At 35.0% G+C, this 12,286-nt stretch overlaps 1 protein-coding gene across 1 annotated transcript; it reads right to left on the bottom strand.

Moving 5' to 3' along the window:
- Positions 1-5,813: 5,813 nt before the first annotated feature.
- Positions 5,814-10,736, bottom strand: LOC113762164 (serine--tRNA ligase). The gene is made up of 10 exons (XM_027305472.1): positions 10,600-10,736; positions 10,321-10,466; positions 10,150-10,220; positions 9,591-9,752; positions 9,395-9,500; positions 8,389-8,582; positions 7,094-7,197; positions 6,785-6,968; positions 6,505-6,684; positions 5,814-6,357 (listed from the first exon to the last, which is right to left on the bottom strand). The coding sequence occupies exons 2-10, from the start codon at positions 10,451-10,453 to the stop codon at positions 6,148-6,150; spliced, it is 1,344 nt and encodes a 447-aa protein (XP_027161273.1). The 5' UTR covers positions 10,454-10,466; positions 10,600-10,736; the 3' UTR covers positions 5,814-6,147.
- Positions 10,737-12,286: the final 1,550 nt, after the last annotated feature.

Below are 12,286 nucleotides of genomic sequence, written 5' to 3'. Positions count from 1 at the left end.
TCCCCTATTCGAACTGCAGTCGGTCATATTGAATTATACCGTGTTCTGACTACACTCTGTGCCACTGGTGGCTTTTATTTCTTACAAGATAGGCCAAAATGGCTCCAACTTCCAGGAATTAGATTGCCTCTTTCTAATGCGTTCTATACTAGGAGCAAATTTAGGGTGATACGACTAATTACTCTCGTCATCCATTTTCTAATTTCATTCTGCTATATGGTTTGCCACTGTTTTAAGGGTCCTGTGAGAAAAAGCCGAAGAGATGTTGACAAATGAGGTAACCTGATTATAGAATAAAAAGTCCATAATAAACGCAGTGCACTTGGCTTTGCACGACCAAAATCTGTCCGCCACATTTCTTCTTTTGTTTGTGAGAGGGTGAGGAAATTAGTTCAGATAGGTATTTTCCACACTTTAAGTATAAACAATTATCATCAGCTATGGGCTTGAGAAGTCAAAGTTCTCAGGAAACATACTCGAGGAATGCAAGTCAAACTATTGTGAAATTCCATTACACGTGTTTGATTTTTTGAAATCAGGTTATAAAATCATTTGAATGACGGTGAGTTGGTGACCTTAGATTCCACAACGACCGTTGATAGGGTTCAGTATATTCCAATGCGAAACATAGATGTTGCAAATCTTGTGATGTATATATCGTACCTATCCTTGCTGCAAGATAAATTTACTTCGATGACAAGAAACCAATGTGTCTATTCTGAATCATTATGTCACAAGGCTTCATAAGTTTATAATCTAGGCAGACATAGAGAGAATTGCTGCAAAAAAAAAAGTTGCAAAATCTCCATATTAAGATATTCATTTTGCTGGAAAAGTGCTGCCACAAGCTAACTAAAACAATGGAAGGTACAAAACTTTGCTAAATTATATAAAGAAATCCGAACTCCAACAAGTGAATATGCTTTAGAAAAACGTGTCATTTCTTCAAGAGGCAGTAACCCCTAGTTTATGAAAGAAGGCCACACAAAGTTGACAAGTCAACTTTTGATTAAAGCAAGGGAGTTGTAAAGTATTATTACTGTCCATAGATATCATAAAGAACAAGGACTTTGGTTTCTAGAGTTTAGGAAGATGATAATGCAAAATGCTGAAAAGTCCTAAGGTAGGGTCAAACCTTAGATCCTCAAATTGTGGCTTGTGCCACTGGAAAGTGGACATCCAGCATACAAATTTTGGAAGATTATGAAATCTCGTGCAGTGGTTGGTCTGCATGACATTTGCATATTGTCATCATTGAATGTGACTCAAGTTAAATTTGATCCTCTTCGTCACAATCTCGACCACTAATAAAAAAATAAAAACTATATGTAATTTTACATGGGGTTATTGCTTTATAAAGTAGAGTTTTGTCTGATAAAGTTATCAGATATCAGCTTATCCCCTAAACCTTTATTTGCATTATCCCTAAACTCTGATATATTTCCATTATGAAACTACCTCAAGATATGATCTGTTTCAACATTAGCTCCTCCATTCTTCATGTTGTCAGTGGATAAAGAAACAAATTTTTAGGAGTTTGTCTAATGGTGCCCAATGGCTACCTGTTAGAAGAACCTACTAATTTCTTGTTTACTTCGAAAACTTTATATGGAAATTTTAGTAATCTCTCCTGCTCATCGTTCTATGCTTGAAAAGATAACAAAGTAAATGATTGTTAATCAAATAGTCATTATATAATATATCAAGTGTATATTAGTGGGCATCACATAAATTTTAGGGATGGGTTAAACCCACAATCCTACAGCCTAAATCCACGACCCTAATGCAGTAATGACTTGTGTCATGAGTGTTGATAACTCGGTCTTATTAGCATTAAAAGATATTAGGTGTGGATTTAAGCTGCAGGAGTGTCGATTTAGTATCGTCCTAAATTTTAAGATAAGTATATGCCCTTCAATAATTTGATCATGTTAGGCGTTCCACTAAATCTATAGTGCTTTTGATGATTAATTTGGTCCTCAGGAAAATCTACAACTAAGTCACTGGACACAATTTCCATTTCAGGTTACAGAATTTGTAATGCAATTGTTTTTTTTTGGTTGCCCGCCCGGTATCCGAAACTTTGCCCCGACTAATCCGGACTCGACCCGCGCACCTGGCTATGGTGGGAGAGTCTCCCAACAGGAGTGTCTGCATTCACTAGGACTCGAACACGAGACCTGCTTAAGCGAATCCGAGCCGCTTACCACTCGGACCAACCCTGTTGGTGTAATGCAATTGTTGTTCAAAGAATAATGGAATAGTTGATTGTTCATAGTTGGAACTGTGGACAGTTCACTTCCTTCAATTGTACACGTGAAGAGCTAATGAGCGGCGTGTACATGGACAAAAACAAATTAAACACTAATCTATAGTACGAATACTATAATTATTGATTGTGCTCCAAAATTGTGTGTATTTCTAGGCGGCTTCCCATTTGTAGATGTATCACATGAAAAATAGGAGCGAGGAGTACGAACAATTTATTTAGTATTAGTAAATCTTACTTTAAAATACCAACCCCACCATTGCTTGCATATTTTTTCACATTTTTTTTTTTTTTGCTATTACAAACATTAAAAGTATATTTACTGCATAAAATTGCATAAATGATGTCTTACAAAGCGCTCGCTTATTAGTCTCTTCTAGTGGCCACTGGCTATTTGGTCCAGTGGTCATCACCATTAAAGGTGATGTTGGAGGTCAGGGGTTCAATTCCTGCCTCCCATAAATTTGCCACAATTTGTGGAGGTCTTAAGTGACCTTCATCGATGGAGTCTGTACTCATATCGAACCCCCTCCCCTTCCCCTTAGACTAGGCTAGATTAGGTTATAGGACATCTATCGTTTCGAAAAAAAAATATTAGTCTCTTCTAGTGCATGCTTTTTATCTTTTTGTTTACAAAGATTAAAATCTATGTATATATGTATATACATATATACACATATCTATATATATATATATATAGAAGTATGATGTATATGACATACACACGCACACTTGTGAGTGTCTGTGTGTTATATGCAACATAATTCTATAGCCTTATAAGTTATACCCGGTCGTCCTCCTGCTCAAGAAGCAAAGTGGGTAGTTGTAGCCTGTGGAAAACCTGAAAAAAGGGGAAAAAAATAAGCAAAACCAAGAACCAATTATTATGACTCCGTTTAAAAGTCTACCGATTTACTATATTTTACTTCCAAGAAGCTCAAACTCCTTTTCCATAATTCAGCCGTCCCTCAAGACAACCCTACTCTCTGTATTTGCTTTCCAAGGATATCTGTCTCCTTCACAAGATCTCTCTCTTTTGAGTGTTTTTACTTGATCTATAATCCACTATTCATCTATAGGCAGAGAACCCTCTTTTCCATTTTTTATCACAATCCACAAACCTTGATATATAATCCTTGAAACTGAGGAAGAACCACTTACAGGAGCACTCATGTCAATAAAAAGATGTCAAGTTGGATGCTTGTGCATGATTTTGCTCAGCTTTTTGGCACTGCAACAAGTAGTTGTTGGAGCAAGGTATCTGCAAGATAAGGTGGATGATGGTGAAAAGCCTGATGATATGTGGAGTACCAGTAGAAGTACCAATAAAAGTACTTCCAATGATAATGATCAAGGCTTTGTTGCAACCGTCAACAGAGAAGTGCCATCTTGTCCTGATCCTCTACATAATAGGTGAGCATTCAAGGGCTGAGTGTGCTTCAAAGGGAGCATACATACAAAGGCTAGCTGTAGATAAAGCATGCCTCCATTCTTTAATTGTATTTCTTAGTTTTTGTTTTTTCAACTACTCAATAATATTGAACCTTTGTTGGCATCTTAGATTACTTTAGTTAGACTTCTTTTCCCCTTTGTTTTCTGTTTTTAATTCTTTCTCCTTATATCTTTTTTCTCTTCCATCTCAGATTTGTAAGTTATTTTTGAATATTTACTGCAAATATTCTTGCTATAGACATCATAGATAAAGATATGGTTTCAAGATGTTAATGAAGTCTATTTTTTTTTCTCATTCTTCTGTCTAATTTGTATTCACTTCCTCTTCTGCATAGCACTTTATCATAGGTTCACATATTCGGATTCACCATGTGAAAGCTGTGGATAAACATATCAAGAGACAAGTATTGATCTCATCAATTATCTGTTTACAATTTTTCTGTTTTTATAAGAGTTCAAATACTGTGAAATCATGCTTCACCTGTATATTTTTTTTTTCACTCCACAATGAATTTCAGTTATTTTCTTTATTTACTTATTTATCGAGCAGGGTCTTGTATTAATTCTTGCTTGTAAAACTGTCTTGGCAAATGGCAATTATAATTTTCTACGTGCAAGGAAATAAACTCTAAGCATAGCAAATATGAATATAATTAAAGGGCTTTTTTTTTTTCACTGGATAAGTGATGTTACAGGTGCTATTTTGTTGAAAAAGCAAACTAAAATTTGTAAAGTATCCACCTCAAATAGAACAAAAAATATCTGCACTCTAGATGGAAAGTGTTTGTGGTTTTCAATTGAATAACAACTATTTATAAATAAAATGATACTGCAATTTTTGTAAATTAACTTTACTCCATTGGCTATTCTGTTTGACTATTGGTTCCATAAAGCTTTTGAATTTATTTATTTTTTTTTTTAAAGTCCAGTCTGCTTTTGAATTTGGGCTAATGAGACTTTAGAAATTGTCAAAAAGCCTTTATCATGATGTCACTCGTGCCCAAGCTTCATTGGAACAACGCAAAAATTCAAAAAAAAAACAAAAACAAAAACAAAAAGAGAAAAAAGAAAAAAAACAGAGAAGATCACCTTTTGTGAAATTGTGAAAGTGGCAGACTCAAAAGTCCAAATGGGAAAAGGGGTAAACACATACAAACACATAGAAACACAGACAATTATCAACGATTAACAATTTATGACTTAAAATATGATCTAGGCATAACAGTTTTCAACATGCATGCATTCTGGATTTGACAAGGCAACTTTTTGGAGTCAACCAAGGAATATAAAAATGTCCTAAGAAGAAATTAAGATGGCATGTAGGCCCTTTGATTTGCACAAATTATGGTGAAAAGATGATCAGGTTTTGGCAACAACTTGTGTATTCTAGCTGAACAAATAATGCATAATGTAAACAAGCATCTTACTTGAGTATGGCTTAAGAAATTGAATTCACATAAGATTCTCACAGTGGATTGATTGATAGATAGTTACATTCAAATGGACCAACCCTATGATTATATGTGCAAAAAAGGAACCAAAAAAAAAGGGTTTTTGTAGTCAGTAGAATATCCTCTCTAATCTGAGCACTATTGTGGATTTAAGTGGAACTTGTTCCCAGAAGCATATTGATATTATACTTGAAGAAAGTTACAAATTTTGGAAGAATCTGGAGGAAATTAATTGACAGTGGGCTTCCCCCTAAAGGACAGAGGAGTAGACAGCTTCCTATTCTTTTTCCTCCTCAAACTTATTGAAGAGATGTAAAGAATTAGACAACTGACATTTTTTTTTCAACATATTCGTGGACTAATATGCGCTTGAAACAAAAGGAGCTGGAATTTGCATCAATTCTTTACTATAACAATTCTTTACTATAGTATGTATGTTTTGCGCATAACTGCAAGTTGCAGCATATCAAAGGCTTCAAAGCTAAAAACAGAGGTCTTCGCACTGCCTTTAGCTATACATGGAAAAAGGGGGTGGAATGGTTGGGAGCAAGGGTTAAGCATACTGAAAAAGAGAGTATACCATGCTATTTCACTTTCCTGACTCAGAAGAATTTAAAGAGCATATAAAATTGAATAACTCATAAGTGAAACAATTCATCAAACTCAATCTGATATCTGGTATTTCATAAAAAATACAGTCAACTAGAGAAATTTTTTTGAAGATCATCTGTAGGCAGTGTCAAGATAAGTAGCAGGAATAAAACCTCTACTGGTGCAAATGCACCAATATGCAAAAGTTACAATCTAACTGTCCAGATATGCGTTAGCATACGCTTAACCTTACAGTTCTATATTGCTCCTGTCTTTTCTTTGTTGTGACCTCATTTACAGGGTCTGCTTCACCTTTAGTTTCCCCAAAAAGCCACGTGTGAGGAGAGATCTTGGAAAAATGGAATAGGATCAAACTAACTGCCTTCATGGCTTGGATTTTTTCCCTTTTACTTCTTTGGCTGGGGTTTTCTTAAATGGAAGGAAGGTCTCTCCACACATGAATGGCTGTAGCACCTCTGGTATCTCAACACCATCCTCCCTCTGGTAGTTCTCAAGAATGCAGCACAATGTCCTCTCAGTAGCTGTCAGTGTAGAGTTCAACAAATGCACATATTGCTTGACTTGCTCATTGCTCTGCAAAAGCAAAGGGCACTTTATAGCAGCTGTAAAAGTAACTCACATAGACCTTTCTATTCAGGTGTAGTGTAATTTCTTGATAAAAAATGCAAATGGATGATTAATGTATTATGTGCAGTTACAATTGAGAAAATGAGACTTCACCTTTTTCTGGCCATAGCGAATTTCTACTCTTCTTGACTGATAATCAGTGCAATTTGAGCAGGAAACAAGCTCCCTATAGGTATTCGAGGCCGGAAACCATGCTTCCAAATCATACTTTTTAGCAGCTGCATCATTCAGGGCACCAGATACAATGGCTACAACTTGATAAGGAAGTTTTAACTGCAAATATAAAAGAAAGGGGTAAGATTCATGAAAGACACAGTTAAACTCGAGAACATCAGAGTGCAGTCCTTCTATTTGGGGAAGTAAAAATCCATACCATCTGGTAGAATTCCTCTGAGTTCTTCATCATTTCTTCATGCATGTCCCAGGAGTCATTGCCATTCGGGCTGGTAATACAGAATTGCTCTACTTTCTCAAACTGATGCACTCTAAAAATTCCAAGAGTATCACGACCATGGGAGCCAGCTTCTTTACGGAAGCAAGATGAATATCCAGCATATCTGCCAGATAGCAACAATAACAATCAGGCAAAGCAAACAGCTGCACTTTACAAAACCATCCAGTCAATAAAGCAATTCCAGTTAGTCGTATGTTTGGAGAAAGCATTCAAATAGAAATGCCATACCTTAAAGGAAGCTGTGTTGGGTGAATCCAATCATCCATGTGATAAGCACACAATGGCTGCTCAGCTGTAGCAATCAGATATTTGTCCTCTCCCTCACCAGTTACCTATCAAGCAAACAACTTATCAGGCTACTGAAAGACCAGACCATCCAGACTTGAAATCATGGTATGAATTGTCAAGCATTATTTCTTGAATAAGATAAAAATCCGACGACAAACTGCTCAAACTAAATGGTGCTTCCACCAAAAAAAAAATGAGAGATCAGAACTTATGACAGTTCCACCAAAAGATATTTGTTTATACGAGTATAATTGTAAAAGAAACTGGGACATCAAAGTTAAAAGTTTGAAGAAAAAGAATTAGACATCTCAATTTGTCAGATTAAATGCGGTTAAGCCTACCTATTGAAAGCAAACAGTAAAAGCCTTGCAGGTTAGGTAATAAGAAAATAATAAAAAGGGACGGACGGACAGACAATAATAACAGGAGAAAATTTGAAGCCAATCAAGATGAATCAATATTAATGCATCCTTAGACCCCGATTTGAAAGATGTATGGACACACAAACAATAGAAGTTGATTTCAATTTTAGAGTTTGGACTTTCCCTGCAAACACTTCAAATGATCAGTTTACAAGAAATGGTAGGACCATCAAAAAGAAAATCTCCAGGGAGTAACATGTGACTTTTCACCAAATGACAAAGATCCAAAGCACATATTTACATAATGGCAACTTAAATTAACACTCCGACATGTCCAGATGGACATGTGATTGAACAATGACAATTTACTTAAAAAATGCAATTAAATCCAAGTCATTGAGACCTTTCTCTTCTTGACTTTAATGATTACCTAAATAATTAGAAATTGGATAGCACAGATGCCCTTTCTTATTCTTCTTCTGGCAACTGCCATGACTTCCATCAAACATAGATGCAAGATAAGCACAAAATAGAGAACAAAACCTGGTATTTCCAAAATTATATGCCAAGGCAGAAAGAACTCTTTGGTGTAAGACTTGGAAAATAGCACCAAACATATAGTGTGTATGACGCTTAAAGACCTCTATATAGGTAGAAACTTCCGTGTGTGCTAGTTGGAAATATCTACCTATCCAATTAAGTAGGATTTTAAGACATCCCCCCCCCCCCCACATCTTTCGAGCATTATATGAATCACAAGTTGAGGGCATATGAATTGTAAAATACATGACATAACATAAAGGAATAAGTTGAGAAAACAAAAGTGGTTTTTCTAGCTGGTTCTAATGTCAATTTTGTAAGCATAAGCGTTACCTTATAGAGTTCTTCATCAAACTGTGCTAGTTGAGCACACTTAGCCATAACATCTTTTCTCATGAAGAATGGGGTATGCAATACTTCAAATCCTCTTTTTTTAAGAAAATGAAGACCGAAGTTTATAAGAGCTTGGTTCAGTAGTGCACCATTTCCTTTCAAGTAGAATCCTCTGCCTCCTGCTACATTTGCACCTAAACATAATAGACATGATGGAATTAAAAGACAAGATGCAAAGGAAAAAGAAAACTCGCTCCTGATGTAACGACTTTCCCCACCTTCAGATACCTAACATGACAATTAATCACCAAAATTTAGTCATGTGCAGCAGGGATTTTCAAAGATACCAATCAGAGTTTTCAAATTCATGTTAAAGAACAATAACTACTATATTGGTATGGCATTATGCATTGTCTTAAACAGCACAAGACACAAAAAGGAACAGAAAGACACAGGAAAAGGAAAGAGAAAGACCCCATGAAGAAGATAACTTATGGTACATGTATAATGACTAAAAAAGTATACCTAAACATAGAAGAAGAAAAAAGTGAATGCTGGCATCATATGTAGTTGAATATAAAAGTAATTCCACGACAAGTTGCTTGTCTTTGATCTTACACACACAAAACCATCAATGACAGCTCTGAGGTAATTTCCAATAGACTACAACTGTAATTATCAGATACAGGCAAATACAACCAGTCGGACAGGAACTGATCCCATCATAAAACGTAATTGTCATCCTGGGCATATATAAGAAAGTTGATACAATGCTGTAGGCTTTTACAAGTCAGCTCTGATACCTAACATAAAGTTCAAACTTTGGACACTCGAAACTGACACGTGGCATACAAATTTGAATAACTAGTTGCCTCAAGCAAAAATTGCATGAAGAATATTGCCCTAAACAAGCATTTTTGACCAGTATACTAGCAAAGCAACCAAAGAATGCACAATATATTACTCTGACCATTCGCTCAATAACTCAATAAAACAATAAAAGTACCTTTTTCGGTATCTGCAATACCAAGAAGTTCAACGAGTTCAACATGATTTTTCAGATTTGGCTCAATTCTCTTCTCTCCCCACGATCGAACAACAGCATTATTTGCCTACAAACACTCCAAAATTTCAGCAATCCAGAACAATGCTTAACTTGAAATTCATCAACAACCAAAACTGTAGCAGAAATCCTTACAGACCTCATCATTGCTAACTGGAACTGAATCATGCACGAGATTTCCAATAATTTCCAGTTTTGCATTCATAGCTACTCGAGCCTCCTCAACTTCTGCGTCTTTCTCTGCTATCAATCTTTTGTTCTCTTCCGTATTTTTAATTGCTTCAGTCAAATCTCCACCAGACTTCCAAAAATTCAGTCACAAAATTTTCAGCTAAATGGAAATTATCATCTCCTATTCTAATTTCTTCTCACTTCATTCAATTGTTTGCGGTTTAGACTTAACATATGCTTCCAGATACATATGAAAAATATTGAAAACCCACAACAACTATCAAACCAAAAATCACAGAAATCATTCATAGAAAGAACTTTTAACTATTTTCATTCCAAAGAAAGGAAATTTCAGAACCCTCAGTACACAGAAATAACTCAGATAATAAAAAAAGAAAAAAAGAAAAACCTTTAGTACACATCTATTTTCTCAATGACCTTGTTCCACAAACATATATGAGAAACCCATTAACATAAATCAGCCACAAAATATTTAATAAGAGTAAATGAAGGGGTAGGAAACTCACAAGTCTGAGCTTGCCGATTTCTTTGTTAATTTTGTTAAAATCTTTGCGCAAATTGTCCAACTCATATTGCTCTATACAGAAAAACAATCAACTCAATAAGTAAATGTAAAATTCCCAAAAAGATAAGAAATATATAAAACTAGAAACAGATGGAGAAGATGGAATATTCACTGTGACGCCATTCTTTGTCAAGCTGAATAACCTCATCTACCAGTTTTACGTCAGCAAAACGGCGCCTTTGCGACTCCCTTATGATTTCAGGGTTATATCCCTTCTCTTCCCTGAACAGATTTAAGTCCAACATTGTTCTGATTTCCCTGGATTTCACCCAAACAAAGAAAAAAAATAAAAAATAAATGAGAATAAGAACCAAAAACCAAAGTTTCAAGTTCAAGAATCACGAATTTTGACTCATCTTGGGAGTGAAGCGAAGATGGAGGAGGAGAATACCTGGGAACAAAAGGGTTCGAAGGAGATTTGATTATCCGTAAGGAGAACGGGCGGTGGAGCGGGGAGAGGGGGCGGAGGATCAAGTGAGGGTGGAGCAGAAGCAGAGGATTCAAACAAAAGTAAACCCTCGACCTAAACATAAATATTTTCACCGACCGTGAAGGACCATAAATAGGCCGCTTAAAAATGTAAAACTGAGAATCTTATTGTCCAAAAAAAAAAAAAAACTGAGGTTTCAAGTAGAGTGCAAATGAATCGAGTTGATCGGAGCAATGCTATACTCAAGTTTGAGCTTAACTTAATTTAGTACTGCTTGAGATTGAGTTAACATTTTTGAGATGCTCAAGTTTGACTCGTTTGGGCTCGAGCAATTCAAGCACAGTTGAGCTCGAACTCGAACTCAGTGTATTGAACTTAATTAGAAAATGAGTTATTTTAAAAAGGGTTAAAAACAAAAAAGTCCCCTGTGATAAGCCTAATACACAGAAAAGTCCCCCATGGTTTCAAAATATACAACACGACCCCTCATGCTTTGAACTAAATTGTAAAAGTGACGGAATCAAGTTCTTACAAATCAGTTTTGCAAAAATTCCACACTTCCAACTAGCTACATTGTAGCTCTAACAACTACGAGTCTAAATTTCAAGACATCTTAGACAGTTCCTCAACAAGTTTCATAGCAAATAATCATAACGACTGCTGAAAACCCTTCTCAGATATTGTTCCTTAAGAGGTAGCAATAGCTAATTTGGATCTTGTTTAATAACTCAATTCAACACTTTAATTTAATGAGTTTAGATCTTAACATGTTTTAACACGTTTGATAATAAAAAATAGAAAATTTAAATTAAGAAAAAATCGTTTAAAATGTTTCTCATATTTTGCTAAATGAATTTTTTTAGTCCTTCACTTTTAAATGGTATTTTTGCATCCATTATAAAACCAAATTACTAAAATTTGGTCTTAACCTGAGTTTTCAACCATTTGTTGCTCTAAATTCATCACATAACTCATATATGGTCATTTTTTTGGGGACAAAATTGTTAGATCTTATTTGTAATTAAATAAATGATCCGATACATATTCATTTTTATCCTTAAAAAAATGGATCGAATTTTGAATCATTTTCATTGTTTTTCCCAAAAAGTGGGACATTACCCTATCTATACTCATTTTTGTTACTAAAAAAGTGAGGTTTGACTTTTTGTACATAAAAAGTGACTGTAGGTGAGTCACATGCTAATTTGAGGCTAAAAAGCGGTTGAAAAAATAGGTTGGGACTAAATTTTATTAACTTGAATTTATAAGAAAAGTAAAGTAAACATTTTAGAAGTGAAAAAAGAAAAAATTCATTTAACGAAATGTAAGAGGCATTTTGAAGGATTTTTCCTTAAATTAATTAAGTGTCCAAAAATAAACTATTCACTTATCAAATGTACCAAATTTAATATTGCTTAACAATTTAATATTTTAATGATTTCAAATTTTAAATTTCAAATTTTGGACTTTAATTTTGTCGAACACAACCCAACATTGCAATGTGAAATTCATGACATGCATTTCCTCTTGCAATTATGAGATGCATCTTTCTTGTACATGTTACTTTTTTATAATTTGTTTCCAGCAGGGAAGTAGGCAAGGGGATTAGAGCCCAAAACTTCTACATCTTGGGCTTCAACATAAGATG

This window comes from Coffea eugenioides, chromosome 2 (assembly GCF_003713205.1).
Source record: "Coffea eugenioides isolate CCC68of chromosome 2, Ceug_1.0, whole genome shotgun sequence".
NCBI lineage: Eukaryota > Viridiplantae > Streptophyta > Magnoliopsida > Gentianales > Rubiaceae > Coffea > Coffea eugenioides.
Note: the sequence above shows the minus strand (reverse complement) of the source record. Positions and strands in the feature narration are given on the sequence as shown.

What these genes read in the sequence shown, in the direction of transcription:
- LOC113762164 (XM_027305472.1), bottom strand. Translation starts at nt 10,453, where the DNA reads ATGTTGGACTTAAATCTGTTCAGGGAAGAGAAGGGATATAACCCTGAA. An exon ending in TTGATGAAGAACTCTATAAG is followed by an intron (nt 7,198 to 8,388) that starts GTAACGCTTATG and finishes TTTGCTTGATAG; the next exon opens with GTAACTGGTGAGGGAGAGGA. An exon ending in TTCGCTATGGCCAGAAAAAG is followed by an intron (nt 6,358 to 6,504) that starts GTGAAGTCTCAT and finishes TTGCTTTTGCAG; the next exon opens with AGCAATGAGCAAGTCAAGCA.